At 38.3% G+C, this 22,330-nt stretch overlaps 1 protein-coding gene across 1 annotated transcript in view; it reads left to right on the top strand.

Moving 5' to 3' along the window:
* The window catches only part of CCDC148 (coiled-coil domain containing 148), a 350,508-nt gene that overhangs the window by 231,048 nt on the left and 97,130 nt on the right, over nt 1–22,330 (top strand). The window contains exon 10 of the mRNA XM_056110371.1: nt 9,831–9,971. Coding sequence (XP_055966346.1) covers nt 9,831–9,971 — 141 coding nt within the window. The remainder of the gene's footprint in view (nt 1–9,830; nt 9,972–22,330) is intronic.

Raw genomic sequence — 22,330 nt, 5'->3', positions numbered from 1 at the left:
TGGTCACTGTTTCTTTTGAGGTGCAGAAGCTTCTTAGTTTAAGATAGTCCCATTTGTCTACCTCTTTTCACTTGCTTGGCCAGTGTCGTGACATCTTTGAAGATACCATTAACTTCAATGTCATGGAAGGTTTTACCAACCTTGTCTTCAATGTACCTTATGGATTCCGGTCTGATGTTGAGGTCTTTAATTCCTTTTGATCTTACTTTTGTACATGGTGTTAGGCAGAGATCTGAGCCCATATTTTACATGTAACTGTCCAGTTTTGCCAGCACAATTTGTTAAAGAGAAAGAGGCTTTCCTTGCTCCACTTCACATTTCTTGCTCCCTTATCCAAGATTAGATCATCATATGTTTGAGGGGAGATGTCAGTATATTCAACCCTGTTCCATCGGTCTGCAGCTCTGCCTTTGTTCCAGTACCATGCTGTTTTAATTAGTACTGCTTTATAGTAGAGTTTGAAGTTAGGGAGGTTGATTCCTCCCATTTTCTTCTTCCCAAAAATTGCTTTAGCTATTCGTGAGGGCTTAATGTTCCATATGCATTTCAGGAGTGTTTGCTCCATTTCTTTGAAGAATGTCCTGGGTATCGTTATAGGAATCGCATTGAATTTGTACTGTGCTTTGGGAAGTATTGCCATTTTGACAATGTTAATTCTGATCCACGAGCACGGGACAACTTTCCATTTACTCGTGTCCTCTTTTATTTTCTGAGGTAGCATTTTGTAGTTTTCTTTGTACAGGTCCTTTACTTCTTAGTTAAGGTGATACCTACGTACTTGATTTTTTGGGGCAAAATTGTGAACAGGATTGTTTTTTTCATGTCACTTTCTTCTCTCTCACTATTTGCGTATAGAAAAGCCATGGACTTTTTGATATTGATTTTATAGCCTGCAACTTTGCTACACAAGTTTATTGTTTCTAGGAGTTTCTTGGTAGAGGTTTTAGGATTCTCTAAGTATAGAATCATATCATCTGCTAATAGTGAGTGCTTGATTTCTTCCTTTCCTACCTGAATGCCCTTAATATCTTTTTCTTGCCTAACCACTATTGCAAGTACTTCCAATACTATATTGAACAGCAGTGGAGAGAGTGGGCATCCTTGTCTCATCCCTGATCTTAGAGGGAAGGCTCTCAGTTTTTTCCCATTGAGGATGATGCTTGCCATAGGCTTGCGGTGGATAGCTTTAACTATATTGAGGAAAGTCTCCTCTATACTCATTTTGGTGAGGGTTTTCATCATAAATGGGTGCTGGATCTTGTCAAATGCTTTCTCTGCATCTATTGATATGATCATATGGTTTTTCACTTTTCTTTTGTTGATATGATGGACTATGTTTATTGATTTCCGAATGTTAAACCATTCTTGCATTCCCCGGGATGAATCCCACTTGGTCATAGTTTTTGACCTTTTTGATGAGTTGTTCAATTCTATTTGCTAGTATTTTGTTGAGAATCTTCACATCCGTGTTCATCAGGGATATCGGCCTGTAGTTTTTTTTCTTGTGGTGTCTTGTGGTGTCTTTTTTTCCTTTTGGTATTATAGAGATGTGGGCTTCATTGCAATTGTTTGGGAGAGTTTCTGTTTCTTCAATTTCCTGGAAAAGCCTGAGAAGAGCTGGCAGTAGGTCCTCTTTACATGTTTGGAAAAATTTGCTAGTGAATCCATCTGGACCTGGGCTTTTGTTTTCAGGAAGACTTTTGATTACAGTTTCAATTTTCTTGATATTAATAGGTCCATTCAGGTACTCGAGATCTTCTTGATTCAATTTTGGGAGATTATAGGAATCCAGGAATTTATCTATTTCTTCTAGGAATTTATCTATTTCTCTTGTTTCGTGGCATACAGACTTTCAAAGTAGTCTCTAATGATCTTTTGAATTTCAATTTCTTTGGTTTCTGTTGTGATATCCCCCGACTCATTTCTGATTCGGTTTTTTATGGTTCTCTCTCTTTCTTTGTGCGTCGTGCTAGTGGTTTATCTATCTTGTTTATTTTCTCGAAGAAATTTCTCTTGGTTTCATTGATCTTTCAGATCGATTTTTTGGTTTCCATGTCATTGATTTCTGCTCTAAGTTTTATGATCTCTTTCCTTCTGCCTGATTTGGGTTCCTTTTGTTGATCCTTTTCTAAGGTCTTGAGCTGTGAAGTCAAGTTGTTTATGTGGGCCCTTTCTTCCTTTCTGAGAAATGCTTGCAGAGCTATAAATTTTCCTCTTAACACAGCTTTATCTGCATCCCATCGGTTCTGGTATCTCGTGTCTTCATTCTCATTTGTTTCTAGATATCTTTTGATTTTTGACTTCCTTGACTTCCTTCCTCATCCACTCGTGGTTCAACATTTTGTTTAATTTCCAGGTGTTTGATTTGGTTCTCCCTGTCTGTGTGTGATTCACTTCTATTCTCAGTGCATTGTGGTCTGAAAAGATTGTTGTTACTATTTCTATCTTCCTGATTCTATTAAGGTATGTTTTGTGTCCTAGTACATGGTCTGTTTTGGAAAATGTTCCATGTGCACTGAAGAAGAATGTGTATTCTTTCTTTTGGGGGTGTAAAGCCCTGTAAAGGTCTATAAGCCTCTCTCTTCTGTTTCTTCCTTCAGAGCCAATATTTCCTTGCAGAGTTTTGTTCTTGTTGATGTATCCAGAGATGATAAGGTGATGTTAAAGTCTCTGGCTACTGTTGTGTTGCTAACCATATCCTCCTGAAAATTGGTTAGCAGTTATTTTAAATATTTAGATGTTCCCACATTAGGTGTGTATACATTTAAGAATGTTATTTTTTCCTGTTCTATGTATCCCTTGATGAATTGAAAATGGCCTTCGCTGTCCCTTGTAATCTTTTTCAACCTGAATTTTATGTTGTCAGATACTAGTATGGCCATCCTAGCTTGTTTGAGGGAGCTGTTTGCTTGCAGGATTGTTTTGCATCCTTTAACTTTGAATCTGTGTTTGCTCTTACTGTTGAGATGAGTTTTTTGTGGGCAGCAGAATGTTGGGTTCTGTCTCTGAATTCATTTTGCCACTCTGTGTCTCTTAATTGGTGACTTTAGACTGTTGACGTTGATAAAGATTATTGTTATTGGATTCTGTGTCATCTTTCCTTAAGGGTCTGTTGTGCTTGTAGGGGTTGTCTTGTCTTACAGCAGCCGCTTTAGCCCTTCTTTGGGTTTCGTTTTGAGTCTATGAAGTTCCTAAGCTGCTGTTTATCCACAAATTAGTGTACCATTCCTTTGTGTTTGAGTTAGAGTTCAGCCGGATAGAGTTTTCCTGGTGAAGTGTTCATTTCAGTGAGTTTTTTTTACTATCTCACCATTGCCTTCAGGCTTAGAGGGTTTCCTCTGATAGGTCTGCTGTGAATCTAAGGGGTGCTCCTTTGTATGGGATTTCCTTCTTTGCCCTTGCTGCTTGCAGTATTGTTTCTCTATCATGGCATCCATGATTCTAACTATGATATGTCTTGAGGTGTTTTTGTTAGCGTCTCTTTTAGCTGGCACCCTTCGGGCTCCTTGAATCTGAATGGTTGCCTTGTCCAGCTCTGGGAATTTTTCAGCAATGATTTGTTTAACCGTGGCTTTTTCATTGTTTCCCTGAGCTTCTGGTACTCCAATGATTCTAATGTTGCTCCTCTTGGAATCATCTCCTAGGACTCTGATTTGCTCTGGAGCTATTTTGAGGTCTCTTGTCATTGTTTTTTGTTGCCTGTTGGCTCGGCGCAGCTTATCTTTCCATCTCACTAATTCTGTCTTCAGCTGTGTTATTCTACTGTTGAGGGCACAGACTGAGTTTTTTATTTCACCTATGTCATCTTTTATTTGTGACATTTCTGTGTGTAGCTTTCCAATTTCTGCTCTCCTTTCTTCTTGGATTTTCTCGACTGTCTGATCCATTGTTTCGTTCATGTCCTCCTTCACTTTACTGGATATCTGTCTCTACTGTTTCATTGAGTTCATTAAGCATCTTCATTACTTCATATTTTAATTCTCTCTCAGAGAGGTCCCTTAGGTGAGTAGCAGCTACTGAAGCTTCTGGACTCTCTTCATCATCCACCCGACGTGTTGGGGATTTGCGTAGTTTCTTCATTTGGTGTGTAAGTATGGGGACTGAGATGTTACACGAGATTTCTCGGTATGAGTAAACTACCTCTGGCTGCATGAGCGGCCTCTGCCCCAAACTAGGCCACGCCCACTTATCCGGGGTCACGCCCACTTCTGCAGAGACCATGTCCCCACGGGTACCTGGTATGTGTGTGGGGGGTAAAAGCTGAGGGAGTGGAGGGGAAAAAGACCAGCACAGTGTTGGGGACGAACAGGAAGAGGCTCAGTGTTGCTGGGCGACCCAGGGTACTAGAGGCTACCTGGGTCATGTGCGCGGAGAAAGTCTTCTTTCTAATGTTAAGATTGTTCCTTGTTTTCCATTATTCCTTCATTGAATAGTTTTCCATAAGCTATTGACATGAAATATTTTGTAGCCACTATATACTCATCAAAGAGGACCCATTATTTTGTTATGTATTACAAAAATGTATGCCCTAATACTGTAATTTCTTCATGAGTTAGGTGTCATTTTCAAATGCTCACTTTGGTAAATTAAATAGAAGAAAATTATTGACTGCCTATGATATGTTACACTTTTCAAGAGATAAAAATTGGAATAAAAGTATATACATATCTTGGATATTTCTCTAAATGAGAAAGCAAACCAATATGCTCAAAAGAATTGAAGGGTTATTATGGACTGGTAAATGAAATAAGAAAAGAGATTAGCGAAGGTTAGAGAATGTTTTACAGAAGTAGCAGGACATGTGTTGGGCTACTGTGCATTTTATAAAACAGGGAAAAACTGAGGGCATTTGAGTTTGGACTATGCAGATAAGAGCAAGTAGGTCTATAAGAGGTAAAGTAGAGTTTAAAAAAAATCTACCTCAAGACTGCATTTAGCCTGATTAAAGTGGGACATTACATGGGAGTCAAAGAAAGCAAAATAATTTAGGTTCTATTCTGAAAAATTGACAGTGTCCCTGTGAATTATATGCTGTTTTTCTAAATGCATTTGGTTGAAAGATTTTGTGTGGATTAGAGAATTACAGTGAAATGGCCTAGAGGAAATTCACTAGTTTAGATATTTATTTCTAGTGAATTTTTAAAAATCTCATGTAAGTTATGATCGCACAAATCTTTTGTAAGTGTAAAGAGTCATGGGGCTGGACCAATAGCACAGCTGGTAGGGCTTTTGCTTTGCACGCGGCAGACCCAGGTTCGATTCCCAGCATCCCATATGGTCCCCTGAGCACCACCAGGAGTAATTCTGAGTGCAGAGCCAGGATTAACCCCTGTGCATCGCTGGGTGTGACCCAAAATGCAAAAAAAAATGCAAAGAGTCATGTTTGTAGGTATTATAATAATAATGTGCAAAAAACAAGCAAATTATAAGCCCAAAACGAGAGAGAGAGAGAGAGAGAGAGAGAGAGAGAGAGAGAGAGAGAATTTGTAGTGAGAAATATATACTGGTTGAGGGATGGGTGTTGGAAAATTGTATGACTGAAACCTTACCATGAATATTTGTATCTGTGTATCTCACAGTGATTCAATTTTTATTTTTTGAAGGGAGAACTTGAAAAAAATACAAGCTACAGAGATTCTTTTGGTTTTACTGAATAAAGAGGGATGTTGGGGGGGGGGGGCAAAATAAGCCAGTGCACAAATGTCAAACTGTGTCAAAGTTAAAGATGCTTAACTCAGTGTTGGAAATGTCGTATTTTGAGTACCCATAAAAAATAGCCAAGATTTTAGAGATTTGGTAGGATTGCACTGCAGATTTTTTTTTTGTAGACAGAAAACCAGACCCCTGATACTATTTGTACACTTTAGAATTAGATAGAAAAGTAATAGGTATAATGATGGGAGTGAATAGACTCATCAAATAGTGAACAAAAAGAGAGAGGTCTAAAAAAAAAGAGGATGGTGGTGACACTGATGTTGATCCAACTGTTGGTTGGATCAACAAAGCAGAAATAAAGAAGAGAATAGTATTCATAGTAAAACAGGGAGGAATGATATTATGATTTAGCTTTTTAAAAAATTCAAAAAATTAAAGATAGTCAATATGGTTAAATACCACCTCCACCAGGGCCCAACAGCTGAAGACCTCCGGGGCGCAGCCAAGGCCATGCTGGGACCACTCTCCACACACTTGGATGAGCCTCACGCATAAAAGAACTGGCAGAGGAACCCAGGTGTGTGGGACCCGGTGCTGAGATCTCCAAGCCTGCACAGTTTGGGACTGGACCTGCCAGTAACTAGACAGTTACACCCACCAACTGCCATGTAACTCCAACAATGGCCAGGATCCAGAGATTATCACACTCAGCTCCCGGGAGAGAACAAGGCAGAGTCTCCTACCCTGTGCCTGACTGTCTCCACCAGGGCCCAACAGCTGAAGACCTCCGGGGCCCAGCCAAGGCCATGCTGGGACCACTCTCCACACACTTGGATGAGCCTCATGCATTAAAGAACTGGCAGAGGAACCCAGGTGTGTGGGACCCGGGGCTGAGATCTCCAAGCCTGCACGGTTTGGGACTGGACCTGCCAATAACTAGACAGTTACACCCACCAACTGCCATGTAACTCCAACAATGGCCAGGATCCAGAGATTATCACATTAAGCTCCTGGAAGCACGCGGCCGCATTTGCGGCCGTGCGACAGCTTGTCATCTCATTCCTACTTTGGACAAACTGGCAGGCTACCAAATGTAACCTGCCCACACGGCAGAGTCTGGCAAACTCCCCGTGGTATACCCAATATGCCAAATACCAGTAACAATGATGGGTCTCATTCTTTTAACCCTGAAAAAACCTTGAATATGGCACTTTTAAAAAAAATCTCAGGGCTAGGACGAAGAAGACGTTACTGGCACCTGCTCGAGGCAATCGACGAACAACAGGGTGGTTGTGATCGTGATCGTGATGACCACCTTGAGATTAAGGAAGGAGGAATTGAATGTTATCCTTTCGGCATTCAGGAGGAAAACTACTGCAACATTTAACAGGACAATTGATTGTGATACAGCATGTTTCTGATGGAAGGCAGGACACAGGAAGCACTGGTTTGGAAGCAGAGGGTCTGCACAGAAGACATGGATGATCTAAAAATATTAGTTTGAAAGAAGGTAACTCCAACTATCAGATTAAGCAGCAGGCAGAGAAACCAAAAGATGTTTCAAATCAATGGTCTGATGTCCATGTTATTTTGACAAATAAGGAATAATGTATTTTAGGAAGTGAACTATGAATATGAAAAATGAGGAGCTGGAGATATAGTATAGAGTTTGCCTCGCATGCAGCCCACCCAAGTTGGATCTCTGGCACCCCATGTGGTTGGTTCCCCGTGCACCACCAGGAGTAATTACTGAGCAATGCCATGTGTGGCGCAAAAAGGAAAGGGAAAAAGTGTGAAAAGCAGGGCAAGAGACATAGTATACTGTGAAAAGCACTTGGCCTTGAACATGGCCAACTCCACTTCAATTCCAGGCACTCCATATGGTTCCTGAGCCTGTCAGGAGCGATTCCTGTGCTTAGAACTAGGAGTAAGTCCTGAGCATAGCCAGGTGTTGCCCCCACCCCCTAAAGTCCAAAAAAACTAGGATATTTAGTCACTTTAATTTGTCGTGTCTGAAAGATATTTTATTAGGTACTTTTTACTTTATTTGCTACCATTAACGAGTCCTTTTATAAAATATGTAAGTTATGAGGTATGGGACTGAAGCGATAGCACAGCGAGTAGGGCATTTTCCTTACATGCGGCCAACCCAGGTTCAATTCCTCTTTCCCTCTCCGAGAGCCTGACAAGCTACCGAGAGTATCCCGCCCGCTCAGCAGAGCCTGGCAAGCTTCCCGTGGCATATTGAATATTCCAAAAAAAGGTAACAACAAGTCTCGCAATAGAGACCTTACTGGTACCCACTTGAGCAAATCGATGAATGACAGCAGAACAGTGCTATATAATGAGGTATGAGAAATACTATTTTATTTCTTTCCTAAAGTGAATTCTGTGCACTTCTCCATCTCCTTCCTCTTTGCATCCTTATATGTGCACATGAAATAGTTACATGTATACATAAAATGAAACAAGTCTGTGTGTTTTCTTATTTTGTTTGCTGTGATTAATTTTTCTGGTGATTAAAACCAAGATCTCACATATGCCAGTCATGAGCTCAATCATTAAGACATCCCTAACCCAGTAAGTTTTGTTTTTATTTTGTCAATTTCATTGGTTTCCTACTCACAAAATAGTGTATGTTTATTATAAACATGCCACTTAGCAAAACTAATACACATTTAAAATTTTATGGCAGAACCAGAAGTAATTCCTTAGTGTGGAACCAGGAGCATCACTGAGTACACTGGAACATCATGGGGCGTGAACCCCAAATCTCTAAATAAATAAATAAATGAAATTTGGTGACATGATGCTGTTAATGGATAGTCAATAGTATTTTGGCAAACTTCCTTTCAAATCTTTATGTGTAGACACATAGATGATATTTTATATTAATGAGATCATACTTATAAATGTAATTTTGCAACTGCTACTTTGTATTTAATAATATGTTATAGAATATTTTCTATGTCAGTGTCACAGTGTCAATGGAGACATATAGCATACTTTTTTCAGTGCAGTCATATGATAAAGTTACTCTCATTGAGTTAAGCCATATCCTCTTCCTAAATACTTAGGGACTCACCAATTTTTGTTCTATTTTAGCAGTGCTACAGCAAACATTTCTGTGTTTATAATTTGTGTGCTTGTTTAGCTCAATCACTTTTGAATAATGTTCCTACTGTGGGGCTGTGGCCAAAGACTATGCATATTTTACATTTTAATACATATAAATACTGCTTATTCTCTTCAGCAAAACTGTACTGATTATCCTCATACCAAAATAAGATGCATCAGTACTCAGAAACTTCAGTGTCCTGAGTTGTGGTCATCGTTATTCAGTATTATTCTCATCACTTATAAGGTTTGTTGTTACTGTGTCTGGCATATCGAATACTCTCGGTAGCTTGCCGGGCTCTCCGAGAGGGGCGGAGGAATCGAACTCGGGTCGGCCATGTTGGCCGCTTGTAAGGCGAACGCCCTACCCGCTGTGCTATCGCTCCAGCACTTATAAGGTTATCAGTAAAATAAAGTTATCAGTGGTTATTAAACATTTTAAAATCATAGAATCAATTTAGAGTTTTTAATAGCTATCAGTTTTTCTAGAAAAGCCAAGTATAAAACACAGAAATTTTTACATGCTATTTATGAGAATTTACGAATCCTTGGAAATCAACTTAGACTCCTTTTTAGATTTGTCTATGTATCTAAGTGAAGATTCTTCAAATGAGGTGATGTTAAAGTAATTTACTACAGTAAAGTAAGTAAAGTAAAGGCCCTCCCGTTGATCATCGATTTGCTCGAGCGGGCCCAGTAACGTCTCCATTGGAGACTTTGTTGTTACTGTGTTTGGCATATCAAATATGTCACGGGGAGCTTTCCAGGCCGTGTGGGCGAGATACTCTCGGTAGCTTGCCAGGCTCTCCGAGAGGAGCGGAGGAATCGAACTCGGGTTGGCCATGTTGGCTGCGTGCAAGGCAAATGCCCTACCGCTGTCCTATACTACAGTATGAACATATATACATAAGTCTTGAACATATATTTCACATAATTCACAGAATTTTTGTGTGAGTTTAGAAAAATTCTAACATCAACTTGACACAGAACTTTGTTTCCTGATGTATGAAGTTTTATAAGTGTGCATTGTTATTAGATTGAATTTCTGTTTGTTTCAGGTTTTCCAGTGGAGAGCCCACCAGGAAGAAGTAGCAAGACTAGAAATGGAAATTTCTACCAGAAGAAGAGAGAAGCAAGAAGAAAAAGAGAAAATGTGGAAAAAGAAGGAATTGTTACAAAGAGAAGAAAAGAAGGAAAAGGTTTGACATTTGTTATTTCTATGAATGAGCAATTTAATTGCTGACTGAGCTTTGATTGATCTTGTCTTGGCATGACAGTATTATCTTTCTAGCCACTCAATGATAGTATTGATTCATAATAATCAAAATATTGATTCTCATTTCTTATTTCCTGGCCCAATATCATTAAACCGTAAGTTGGTCATTTGTTCTCATGCTGACCCAAACTGTTCTCATTGCTGCCAGTTATGAATGTTCTTATACTAATAAAAATAATTTGTTTTGTAACTATTGATCAAAGTTTGGGCTTCAGAGTATAGACTTGTTTTCCTTGACTGACACCATATTGATTACATTAGGCGATAGTATTTCAGAAGTATCAATACTCTTCTGAAATTGTCACAAAAAACATTTTAAAAGTCTAAATAAATAAGGTACCAGAAGAATTTTACAAGAAAATAACATACAGCCATATCAAAAATGTGGGAAAGAGATTAATAGAAACTCCCTCAAGAAGAAACCCAAATGGCTAAAAGGTACATGAAAAAAAGTGTAATTTTTTACATCAGTAATTATCAAGGACATGCAAATCAAAACAACAATGAGATATCATCTCACACCACAGAGACTGGTACACATAAAAAATCCTTGAAATTGAGCTTCCACACAACCTGGCAATACTTTTCTTGGGAATATACCTTAGTGGCCCAAAAATACAATGCAGAAAAAACATCTGCTCTGTTCATTGCAACACTATTCACAATAGCCAAAATTTGGAAACAACCCAAGTGCCAGAAAACAGATAAGTGGATAAAGAAGGTATGGAACATATATACAATTGAACACTACGCAGCTATTAGGAAAAGTGGAGTCATTAAATTTGCTTCTATGTGGATGGACATGGAGAGTATTATGCTGAGGAAATCAGTCAGAATGAGAAGGACCAACAGTTTTTTTATGTCCCACACTCATTCGCAGGGCATTAAAAACAAAACAAAACATGGTATGTGAACAATACCCCAACACAGTGGAAACAAGGTCCAGAAGGAGTGGTCCACAGTGGGAAGCTTGCCACAGAGCAGGAGGGGGAGTGCAGTTAGGACAGAGAAGGGACCACTATGACAATGACAGTTGGAAAGGATCACTCTGCACAAAAATGAAATTCTGAAAGGAGGAAAAGTGATGAGCACGACACCCTTTTATTACCAGTATTGCAAACAACAGTACCTAAAAGGAAAATAAAGAGATAAAAAAGAAAAATGTCTGCCATAGAAGTAGGTCACTGGGCTGGAGCTCTGAAGGGAAACCACTCTTGGTGGGTAATGTGCACTAGTGAAGGGATGGGTGTCCGAAACTGCATGGCTGAAACTCAATCATAAACAACTTTGTAACTGTGTATCTCACAGTGATTCAATTACAATTTTTTTTTAAAAATCAAAGACAATGATTTCCGTAAAATGATCGCTAAGAACTATTATAAGAGACAGAATTGCTGTTCTAGGTGACTCTTAAATCTCCAGATATGAAATACCACAACCACCACCCTTTTACCCAATTTGACTCTTTGGGTACCTGAAATATCACATAACTGCTCTGTACCACAGCTTTTATGAGGTTTTGTTGTGATGCTAGGAGTTCTGTGGAACTTAAGGCAAGGGTGACTTTAGCCTTATTGTCAAAATGAGTATTTTAAGCAAGACACACATGAAAAGGAGATGAACCTTTCTTGGTGTCCAACATTGGTGGAAACCCAATTCAAGAAGAGCTTGTCACAAAGTCAATCCTTTACATAGGGAGTAATGCCATCAGCTCTCAGTAAGACAACTGGATTGTGTGTCTGCTTGAGTACAGTACCTCATCACACAGTCTGAGATTGAGCCTTTAGCTGTACTTCATTTCTAGCAAGCCACTGTTTCAAGCTTCCAATCAGCCTTAGCATCCCACCTAAATGGATCAAATGTTCAATTAATATACAGTATGAAGGTATTTTCCAAGTCAGTTTAGAAACAATGCCCAATACCTGAATTTCAAATATCATGTAAATTTAGAACATTTCAAGACTCCTTGGCCATTTCAGTGTGTAATTTCATTTCAATGTACTGGTAAAATTTAAATGCAAGTAAAGTGTAAAACTGAAGTGTAAGGGGGCGAAAGATTTGTGTAAATTTAAAAGGGTCACTAAAGGTCCAAATAGGATGATAATTCATTTATTTACTCAATATGTGCCAAGTGCCGGGCTGGAGCAATAGCACAGCGGGTAGGGTGTTTGCCTTGCAAGAGGCCAACATGGCCGACCCGAGTTCAATTCCTCCGCCCCTCTTGGAGAGCCGGGCAAGCTACTAGAATATCTAAGCCACACGGCAAAGCCTGGCAAGCTCCCCGTGACATATTCAATATGCCAAACACAGTAACAACAAAATCTCCAATGGAGACGTTACTGGGCCTGCTCGAGCAAATCGATGAACAACAGGAGGACAGAGACAGTGCCAAGTGCCTTTAATGTGATAATTATTAAACCCAATTCTTCATAAAGTTTTAAGAAGTTGTTCACTTTTGCAAAAATGTATCTTTTTTGTATTTTCTTAAAGAAATTGTTTGTTGTATCGGACACAAAGATAATGTGTAAGTCTCAGTCAGTTGGAAAAAGTTCTACAGAAGAATTTCTTTTAGTTTCAAGTTCAATAAGTAAAACAAATGATTAATATAGGAAAACCAAAAATACAAATTCAGTAAACTATATAGCATTTTCTGTTAGTTAAATTAATCCTGGCCACCTATAGTAAATTATAGATACATTTACATATCTGTATATGTGGTGTATGTATATGCTTATTCATAATTGCAGTGTGACTTGGCAATTAACTACTGCTTCTCTTAAAGGATTTTGATGAGGGCTTCGTTTGGGGGGCTTATTAGTATGGTCTTTGCTCTCATTAATGCCGAGGCTTTCTCTTTTCTTATTTCCTGGTTTGATATCATCAAAGCATACATACATTGGACATTTATCCTCACAACGACAAAAACTGTTCTCATTGCTGCCTAGTACGAATGCTCTTATTTTAATAAAAGTAATTAGTTTTTGCCACAAGTGATCAAAGTTTGGGCTTTAGAGAATAGACTTGTTTTCCCTAACTGACTTCAATAGGGTTCACCAGTTCTCTGTTGTTATTTGTCTTTCATTTAGACTTTTCAATGCTGTTGTATGCATATGTGCACTGCAGGAACTGCAGGATACAATACTATCCTCAGCATTTTCCTTTAAGTACCTGTGACTGATTATCTTTCATTTGCAATGAATGTTTTGCTATTGCAAAGAGAGAATGAAAGAAATATTGGAGTTTTAGGTAGTGGGAAAAGTTAGAGCACTGCCTGATAGAGAGATAGCATAGGCAGAGACCAAAGAGAAATGGCAGTCATGTCCTAGTTCTCCATTTCTTTCATATCCTTTTGCTCTTGCTCAGCAAAGAAGGGTGTGTGTGTGTGTGTGTGTGTGTGTGTGTGTGTGTCTGTTTGTGTGTGATAGAGATCTGAATGAATACCTACATTATCTTTAATGACTTAAGACACTATTACCATTTTATGTAATATATTTGTATCAGTTAGAACCAACTGAATTGTGAAGATGAACAAAAATGTGTGGCAGCGCTCCATAATGCAGTGACATTCAGATGATCTAAAATTGACTTTCAGCACTTTTTATAGTTTTATAAGATGGAGGATATGAAGTATCAGAACTCTTATAAATTCTTTGAACCCAGAAAACTTTCAATCCCTGCGAACAGCAGTTTGATCTATGTGCTAATATTTATTCACTCATATCTTTCACTGAAAACACCCTGTTTGCATAAGAACCACCTGCTGCTAGTGCTAAAGTATTCCAATCTTACTGAGAGCCAATCTACTGAACTCCTCCCACCCATGGCTTTGTGTCTTCATCATTGACTAACTCCTAGAAATGTTATCTTGCAGTCAGTTCAAGGGGAGGTTTTTCTTTTAATTGGTCTTTTTATTTGGGAATCTGATAAAGTATTCCAGAGATAGGAGCTATAAAACCAAATGGATGGGGCCAGAGAGATAGCACAGGATTAACATCAATGGACCCCTTTTATTCAATTTAGCTACCAGCTTCTCTTATGGCAGTACTTTTGTTCTTACAGAGTTTTCCTTGTTTTGATAGGTTTGTTCATTAATTTTCTTTATCTTTCCCTTGAATGAAATCATAAGGCATTCATCTTTCTCTGACTTATTGCACTTATTATTATACCCTCATGGTCTATCCATGTTGTCATTAGTGGTAAAATTTCATGTTTTAAAAAACTGAGTTGTGTTACAATGTGGATATAGGCCAGTTAAAAATATTCAGTTGTCAATAGATACTTAGGTTGTTTTCGTATCTTGGCTATTGTGATTAGTGTTGCAATGGAGCATAATGTTGCACGCATCCTTTCAAATTAGCATTGAATTTTTTCGCAAACTACCAAGAAGTATAATTTCTGAATAATATGATATTTAAACACATATTTTTGAGTCGTATCCAACTTTTTTCTACAGTGGCTGCACCAGTTTACTTTACCACTATGTCAGATGTGTCACTTTTTCCCGTATTTCTGACAACATTTGCTTCTTGTCTTTTTGATAAAAGATATTCTAAGAGGCTATGAGATAGTATCTTATTGTGGTTTTTATAAATTATAATGAATCTCTCATGTGTATGTTGTATGCACAAAATCACTTATGTCTTCTGAGAAGGTCTATTCATATTCTCAGTTTTCTGTTTGAATTATAAGTGTTCCTTACGTTTTGGAATATTAACCACGTATCAGATAAGAGCTTTGTTTATATGTTTTTGTAACCTCTAAGATTACTTTTTTTTTTTACCTTTTTGGGTCACACCTAGTGATGCACAGGGGTTACTCCTGACTCTTCACTCAGGAATTACTCCTGGTAGTGCTCGGGGGACTATATAGGATGTTGGCCGCATGCAAGGCAAACACCGTACTCGCTGTGCTATTGCTCCTTCCCCACTGAAATTAGTTTTTGTACTGCATTACTGGGCCCGCTCAAGCAAATCGATGAACAACGGGAGGACAGTGACAGTGACTGATGGATTTGGTTTTTGTATTTTTGTGATGTAGTCTTAGATAGTTGCTTTTGTTTTTCTTGCTATTGGTGATACGTCGATAAAGATGTAACTCAAGGTTACTGCCTCTCTTCTTCCTATATATTTTCTGGTTTGAGGTCTTATGTTCAGGTCTATCAGTACATTTTGAATAAACTTCACATATTGAGTAAGATAGTAATTTAGTTTCATTCATTTAAAGTGACTTTATAGTTTTCTCATCATATTTGATGATACTTTCCATCTTTTTTGATGTTATTGGCACCTTTTTTGTAAATTAGTTGTCGCACAAACTCAATTATGTGTGAGCTTACGTCTAAATTCTCAATTCTGTTTCACTGATCTGTGTCTCTAGGGGCTGGAGCGATAGCACAGCAGTAGGACATTTGCCCTGCGTGCAGCCAACCCAACCGAGCTGGGTTCAATTCCTCTGCCCCTCTCCGAGAGCCTGGCAAGCTACTGAGAGTATCTCGCCTGCACGGCAAAGCCTGGCAAGCTACCCGTGATGTATTCGATATGCCAAACACAGTAACAAGAAGTCTCAAAATGGAGACGTTACTGGGCCCGCTCAAACAAATCGACGAACAGCGGGAGGACAATGTGTTTGTTTGATCTGTGTCTCTTTATTTTTATTTATTTTTTATTTTTTATAAATTTATTTATTGAATCACTGTGAGAGCAGTTCCAAAGCTTTTGGGTTTAAGTCTCGGTCATACAATGATGAAACACCTGTCCCTTCACCAGTGCCCATTTTCCACCACCAAGAACCCCATTATACCTCCAATCCCACACCCTCCCCTTCCCTGTGGGGCAGATGATTTCCACATTACTCTCTCTCTACTTTTATTACATTCCATATTTCGACACCAAACCCACCATTATTATTTGGGATTTTACCCCAACACTCAGATCTGCCAAAAAGGCAACCCTAGACAATTTGTTTTCTATTGCAGATTATGAATAACATATGATGTCACATGGCCACAGTAGTGGCTGCGTGACTTTGGATTCTGAAATTTTTACAATTAAATCTGGAGGATTTCTGCCAAAACCTGCTGGGTTCCAAAATTTGTTCCTGAGTCTCTGGGATCATGGCTGTTAAGATTGATCAGGAGCCAGAGAGGCCGCTCATGGGCAGCGTGTGTGTCTTCACTGCAGGCCCAAACCTGACTGTCCAATAGCCTCTGAAGGATGGCGGCCACCGAACCGCCAAGGAGGAACAGGCGGAGGGACAGCACCCTTTCCCCCTGAGGTGGCCCAGTGCCAGTAACTGATTGCAGAGACCAAGCACATTTCTGCCAAAAGCAACTGGGTTTCGAGATTTGTTTCTGAGTCTCTGGGATCATGGCCATTTATCAGCTTGATCAGGAGCCAGTGAGGCCATTTGTGGGTGGCGAGTCGGGGTCTCCTTGGGGCAGGGAGGAAAGGGCTGGCTCCACCCCATCCCATGAGGCCCCTTGTGTCTTGTCACTGCGGGCCGAAAGCTGACTGTCCAATGGCCTCTGGACATTGAAGGAGTATGGCGGCCACTGATCCACCAGGGGGAACAGGCCAAGGCACAAAACTTATTCCCACCTGGGGTGGCCTAGTGCAGGTAACTTACTGCAGGTACCAGACACATTTCTGCCCAAAGCTGCTGGGTTCCAAGATTTGTTTCTGAGTCCCTGGGATCATGGCCGTTAAGTAGTTTGATCAGGAACCAGAGAGGCCTTGCCTCCAATTATATAACTGAGCTGGAGGTTATTTGTGGGTGTGTCTCCTACATACCTAACTTTTGGCCATTTACTTTCTTGGTAAACTTGACCCCACGTTGTTGGGGTCTGGCCAAAGGCACAGCAGCAATTTTGGAGTATCTACGAGTCTGAAGGCACCATTAGGCTGCTGATGCACTCACCTCACAGGTACAGCTTGACCTGATAACGGCCCCATACCCCATGATCTGTGTCTCTTTAAAATTCTTATACCAGGGTCCGAAGAGTCACTACTGCAGGTACAGCATTTTTCTTGCACATTGCTGACCTGGTTTCAATCCCTAGCATCCCCTATGGTCTCCCAAGCACCACCAGGAGTTATTCCTGAGTGCAGAGCCAGGAGTAACTCCTGAGCATCACTGGGTGTGACGCTAAAAGCAAAAAAAAAAAAATATTTTATCATTCTTGACAGGTGTGGGATTGAAGTTATGTACACAGGAAACCATTATTAACAGTATTGTGAATCTCAGAATCTCAATTAATTTAAAAATAAAAATAAAAATAAAATAAAATTTTTTAATATCATCTTGTTTTTGTAATTTTCTATAAAGTCCAGACATTATATGTCAATTTTTGTTCTTTTTTTGTAGACATTTAAAATTACATTACAAAAATAGTCATTGTAACAATGTGGTAATACTATTGGCATTTACATTGTAGTGCATAAATGTACTATTGCTCTGGCATGGCTCATCTACACTTAGCATTATTATTATATATGAGGACTTACCACTTCATTTTCTTTTCATTTCCTGGTTTTTCTAATCCATTGGTCCTTTTCCTTTTTATTTCCTAATTTACTTATGTTTTGTTGAACTTCTATGATTTTTTTCCTGCTGCTTCTTTATTTTTTCTGTCCTGCTTCAGATTTTTTTGGAGGGTGGAGGAGTTGGACCACAACCAGCAGTGCTCAGGGGCTGTAATTGGTTCTGTGCTTGGAGGGGGGATCTCTCCTGGTGGCACTGGGTGTCAAAAAAAGGTTGGTCACATTAAGGAAAGCTCCTTAACCTTCCATTCAGATTTTTTGTTGTGGTTATCAGATATGTATAGAATGTCTCAGAGCAGAAAAATAGTCCTTTTTCCTGTTGATGTCATCTTCTCTTCATCTGCCTATACAGATTCTCTCTTCCCTTTTAACTTTTTTCTTTATTGTCACAGACCATACCCTTTTATAATCATTGCTAAAGTAAATGATTATGAAATTAAAGGATATGCAATGATTTTATCCTTTGTCAGAAAGTGAAACTCTCAGGGTTGTCTTAGTATATATGATAGCATCAGGGATTGAGCTTACATTGGGAACTTCTATATTTTTCAGCCAATGAGACATCACTATTATTATTTTAATGTTTATTTCAATTTAATATTTATGCTGTAGGATAGAGTATTTAGTACAGAAAGTAATACACTTACATGCAGCCAACCCATTTTGGATCCCCTCTACTGCATATGGTCCACTGAGCCTTGCCAGTAGTATTTCCTGAACATATAAAGTTATTTTTATCCTTCTTATGCCATTTCTCTCAGTTTTCATCTTACTTGAACTTTAAAGATGGAAATAATCATTAACTCCTCCTTGGAAAAACATGAAAACAAACCATTCATTTCCTTTGTTTATTTTTTTTTTTTTGTATTTTCCACTGACTTCTCAATAAATTACAGTGAATCCGTCATCTTTTATCAGGATTAAAACGGTCTTCCATTCAAATAAAAACTTGAGCGATAGCACAGCGGTAAGGCATTTGCCTTGCACGCAGCCAATATGGCCGACCCGAGTTCGATTCCTCCCCCCCTATCAGAGAGCCCGGCAAGCTACCGAGAGTATCTAGCACGCACGACAGAGCCTGGCAAGCTACCATGCCAAACACAGTAACAACAAGTCTCACGATGGAGATGTTACTGGGCCCGCTCGAGCAAATCGATGAACAACGGGAGGGCCGTGGCCGTGACTTATTATTCTAAATACTTTCTTTCCCTCCAACTTTTCCACTTTTAATCTCCCTTTTCAATTTGTTTTCCCCAGACAAGTGTGATATTTCCAAAACTCATGTTAGAGTCTGTCACTACTTGCCCTATATCCAATATCTCTTGTTTCTCATGTTCTACTTCTTTTCCCCTCCCTCAGTCATGCCTAATCATGTAAACTATATCCTCCTCCATAAACACCTCCATACATTTATGGTTTGCCTTTTGTCATGGCTATTCCTTTAGTCTGAAATATCTTTCCAGATGTTGGCATACTCACTCTCTAACTTTATTCAGGCTCCACTCATGTGTCACCTTGTCAGAATTCCCTTGATCGCCAAACTTAAAATAGCATTCTTTTTTCCTGTCACTCTGTCCACTCACACAGCTTTATTTTTGTCTTATAATTTGTCACCCCCTGCCATATCTATTTTTTATTGACTAGCTTCTCTCCATTTTCTAGAATACAGGCCTTAACAAGAAGGAATATTTGTCCTTTTTCTTTTTTATTATAGATCTCTAGTGTCTAACACAAAGCATCCAATGTTGACTGAATGCATTAATTTAATGAATGAACAGCATAAAACTGTATGTTGATGCTGAGGTATACAGAAAAACACACCAAACTAGGAGAAGACTAGCAAAGCGAGTGACCTTGAGCAAGTTACATAAATTCTGTGGGATTTTGCCTCCTCAATTGTAAAATGAAATTTTTGGATTAAGCATTGCTAAAATCACCTCAGCTCTAAGAAGTCATGATTGAATGAGTCTACAGTTTGATTACTTTTCACTTTTAACTCTCCCTGACACTTCAGGCTTTAAAATATAACTCCCTCAGTATACATATTCCCTTCTTAATGAATATTTAAAATAGAGAAATTAAACAAGATTATAGGCAAATTTGTTTAGCAATGTCAACTCATCATATGATCATTATATAATATTTCAATGCCTATACTGAAAATAATTTCTAAAGAAGAAAATGCAGTTATTTGTTAGTCCACCAGGCATTTCAATTAAGAAAGAGATAACTAAAGTGTTTGTCCCAGCACACTTTCTAGGCTCATAATATTATAAAGACATAGGACTGCATCACAGTAGAAAACAGGTATTGCCAATTCAAGTAGGCAGCTTATTAAAGAAAAGTAATCATCTAAAAGTGACCAATGTGTACACTACTGAAAAGAGATAATTTATAATAAAAGACATTATTACTATTTTGTTGGGTATCCTCCTTTGTGCCCTATTTAATTCCACTTTGCTCTGTGGCATAGAGTGTTCTCCTCTATGACTCTTCATCTCTCTGACTTTTGGTTGTGTTCATTCAAGGCAGAACACTGGAGATGTCAAGATGAGGGTGAGATGGGAGAATTTTTTCCCAAGCTCCATGCCCTGCAGAGTTGTGCTTAATAGCTATGGACTTTGCTAAAGGACCATGTTAAGTGGTTCTTCCCAAACAGTCTTCTCTGACTACTCTATGGATGGTAAAGCTTCCTAGCTACTGCATGATCCCTTGTAATTGCTGTGCATTACAACCTTTCTTTGTTAATTGTCCTCTTATTACATTCGTCTAGTTTTATTTCAATTTGAGTATGCCATCTGTTTCCTATTAAGAATAATTAAAATAGAAACTCAGCAAGAGAATGAGAGACAAAAATTAAGAGGATGAGAATATAGTTATGTCAGCAAACTGACGAAAAGGGGGTGCTGTAATTAAACATGGTTAAAGTTAAAAGGAAGAATTTTGCTCTTATTAGCTAATAATAGACAACATTCCAGCACATCAGCAGTTGGCAGTATGTATTGGTGGAAAAGAGACAGAGCACAGAGTGGATAGCATTTACAACAGAATCTTTACAGGAGAGTTTTAACCAATGCTCATATAATATTGCATCAACCTTTACATGACCTTTATAATCTATGGCATAAAATTAAATCACAGTTCTGTGAAACTTTTGTATAGGAAGTGAAAGTTATGCCATCTGCAAGGTGATAAAAATGAAAATGTTATATACATGGATATACAGTACTTTTCTCGCCTGATTTGATATAGGAATAGAATTAAGAAGACACAGAGATAAATAATAGACATGTCTTCCTTCTAAAAATTAAATTTTCTTGTTCAGACTGAAAAATATGCTTTTGTAATTATGAAATCTTTTATGCCCTCTGTAGTTTGGAAAATTGCAAATTAGCTATAAAATATAGTTAAGATTACATCACATCCTAAACTACTAACAAAAGAAAATTATTAACAAATAATTGTATTGTATTGTATATAAATATATATGGAACATATGTACATAGTCTTATAAATATGTGTGTATAAAGTATATATAAAGAAAAAAGATTTTAAGGACCTAGTATGGCTAGTGTCATCATGCATACAGCATATCATTACTTTTAACATGATTATTTCCATTTATCAACATAATACTATTTTGTAATCCAGCACAGCATTTTTAGTGGTTACATAATGTTTCATAATGTAAAATATTACATTTAATCTCTCAGTTTTGGGTATTATATATCATTTTATCCTTTAAAACTGTATTAAATTACTTTTATTTAAATATTTCATATATTTATGCTAATTTCTTTTAATGTTTCCTTCTTAATTCTCAAAAGTGTTATTTTCTATTGCATTCTTCAGAAAGACTATGACTACTTACCCACTTAGCAACACTTTATGTACTTATTAGATCAGTTTGGGAATTGGTAACAAAACTGTCAAGTTTAGGGACCAGAGAGTGTACAGTGGGTAAGGTACTTGCCTTGCAAGCAGCTGACTCATTTTAATCCATGGCACTACATATGAGCCCCCAAATTTTGCCAACAGTTAACCCTGAACACGAGAACCAAAATAAATAAGTAAAATTAAAAGTTAGGTTTAAAACATTCTGTAGCTGAAATACATAGTGTGAATTGTAGGCTGAAAAAAGATATATTAATTTAAACACTCAAACTCACTAGGTACAGCCATGGAGGTCCCCAGCACACTGGTAGTCAGATACACTCAGAGCCACTGTTTACCAATGCTGAGCAGGCTTTTGCACTTAACTGCCCACCCAATTCTGTTAGTCAGGGACCAGTGAATCCCTCGGGTCACCTGACCACCACTTGCAAAATTGTCCCTATCCCTGCACTCCATAAAAAAGGCATAAAAATTATTTTTATGCCCAGTGGCTTATAATATTTTTAATTATAGCATTTCCTGCAAAAAAACATTTCAGCTCCACACCCTCTACTAATATCTATTTCTCTCCGCTATTGTCCTAATGTCTTGTCCTACCCCATATGACCCTGTGGTAAGCTTCCTGCTAAAGACTAGTTGTCAGTTCTGTGGTTTGTTTTATGTGTAATAATATCGATTTTTTTTCTGCAGAAATGAAAATTCTAGGTCAAAAGTGAAAAAGAAATCTCCATAATGCAAGCAATTATCTATGCCAAGTTAGAATAACAAATGCAGTAAATATTGTTTTATCTTGATGCTTTATGAAAAATAGAACTGGGTCTTTTAAAATTATATTTCATAAACTTTGTTT

This window comes from Sorex fumeus, unplaced genomic scaffold, assembly GCF_029834395.1.
Source record: "Sorex fumeus unplaced genomic scaffold, SorFum_2.1 ptg000009l, whole genome shotgun sequence".
Classification (NCBI taxonomy): Eukaryota; Metazoa; Chordata; class Mammalia; order Eulipotyphla; family Soricidae; genus Sorex; species Sorex fumeus.
This window is presented reverse-complemented; position numbering and strand designations above follow the sequence as displayed.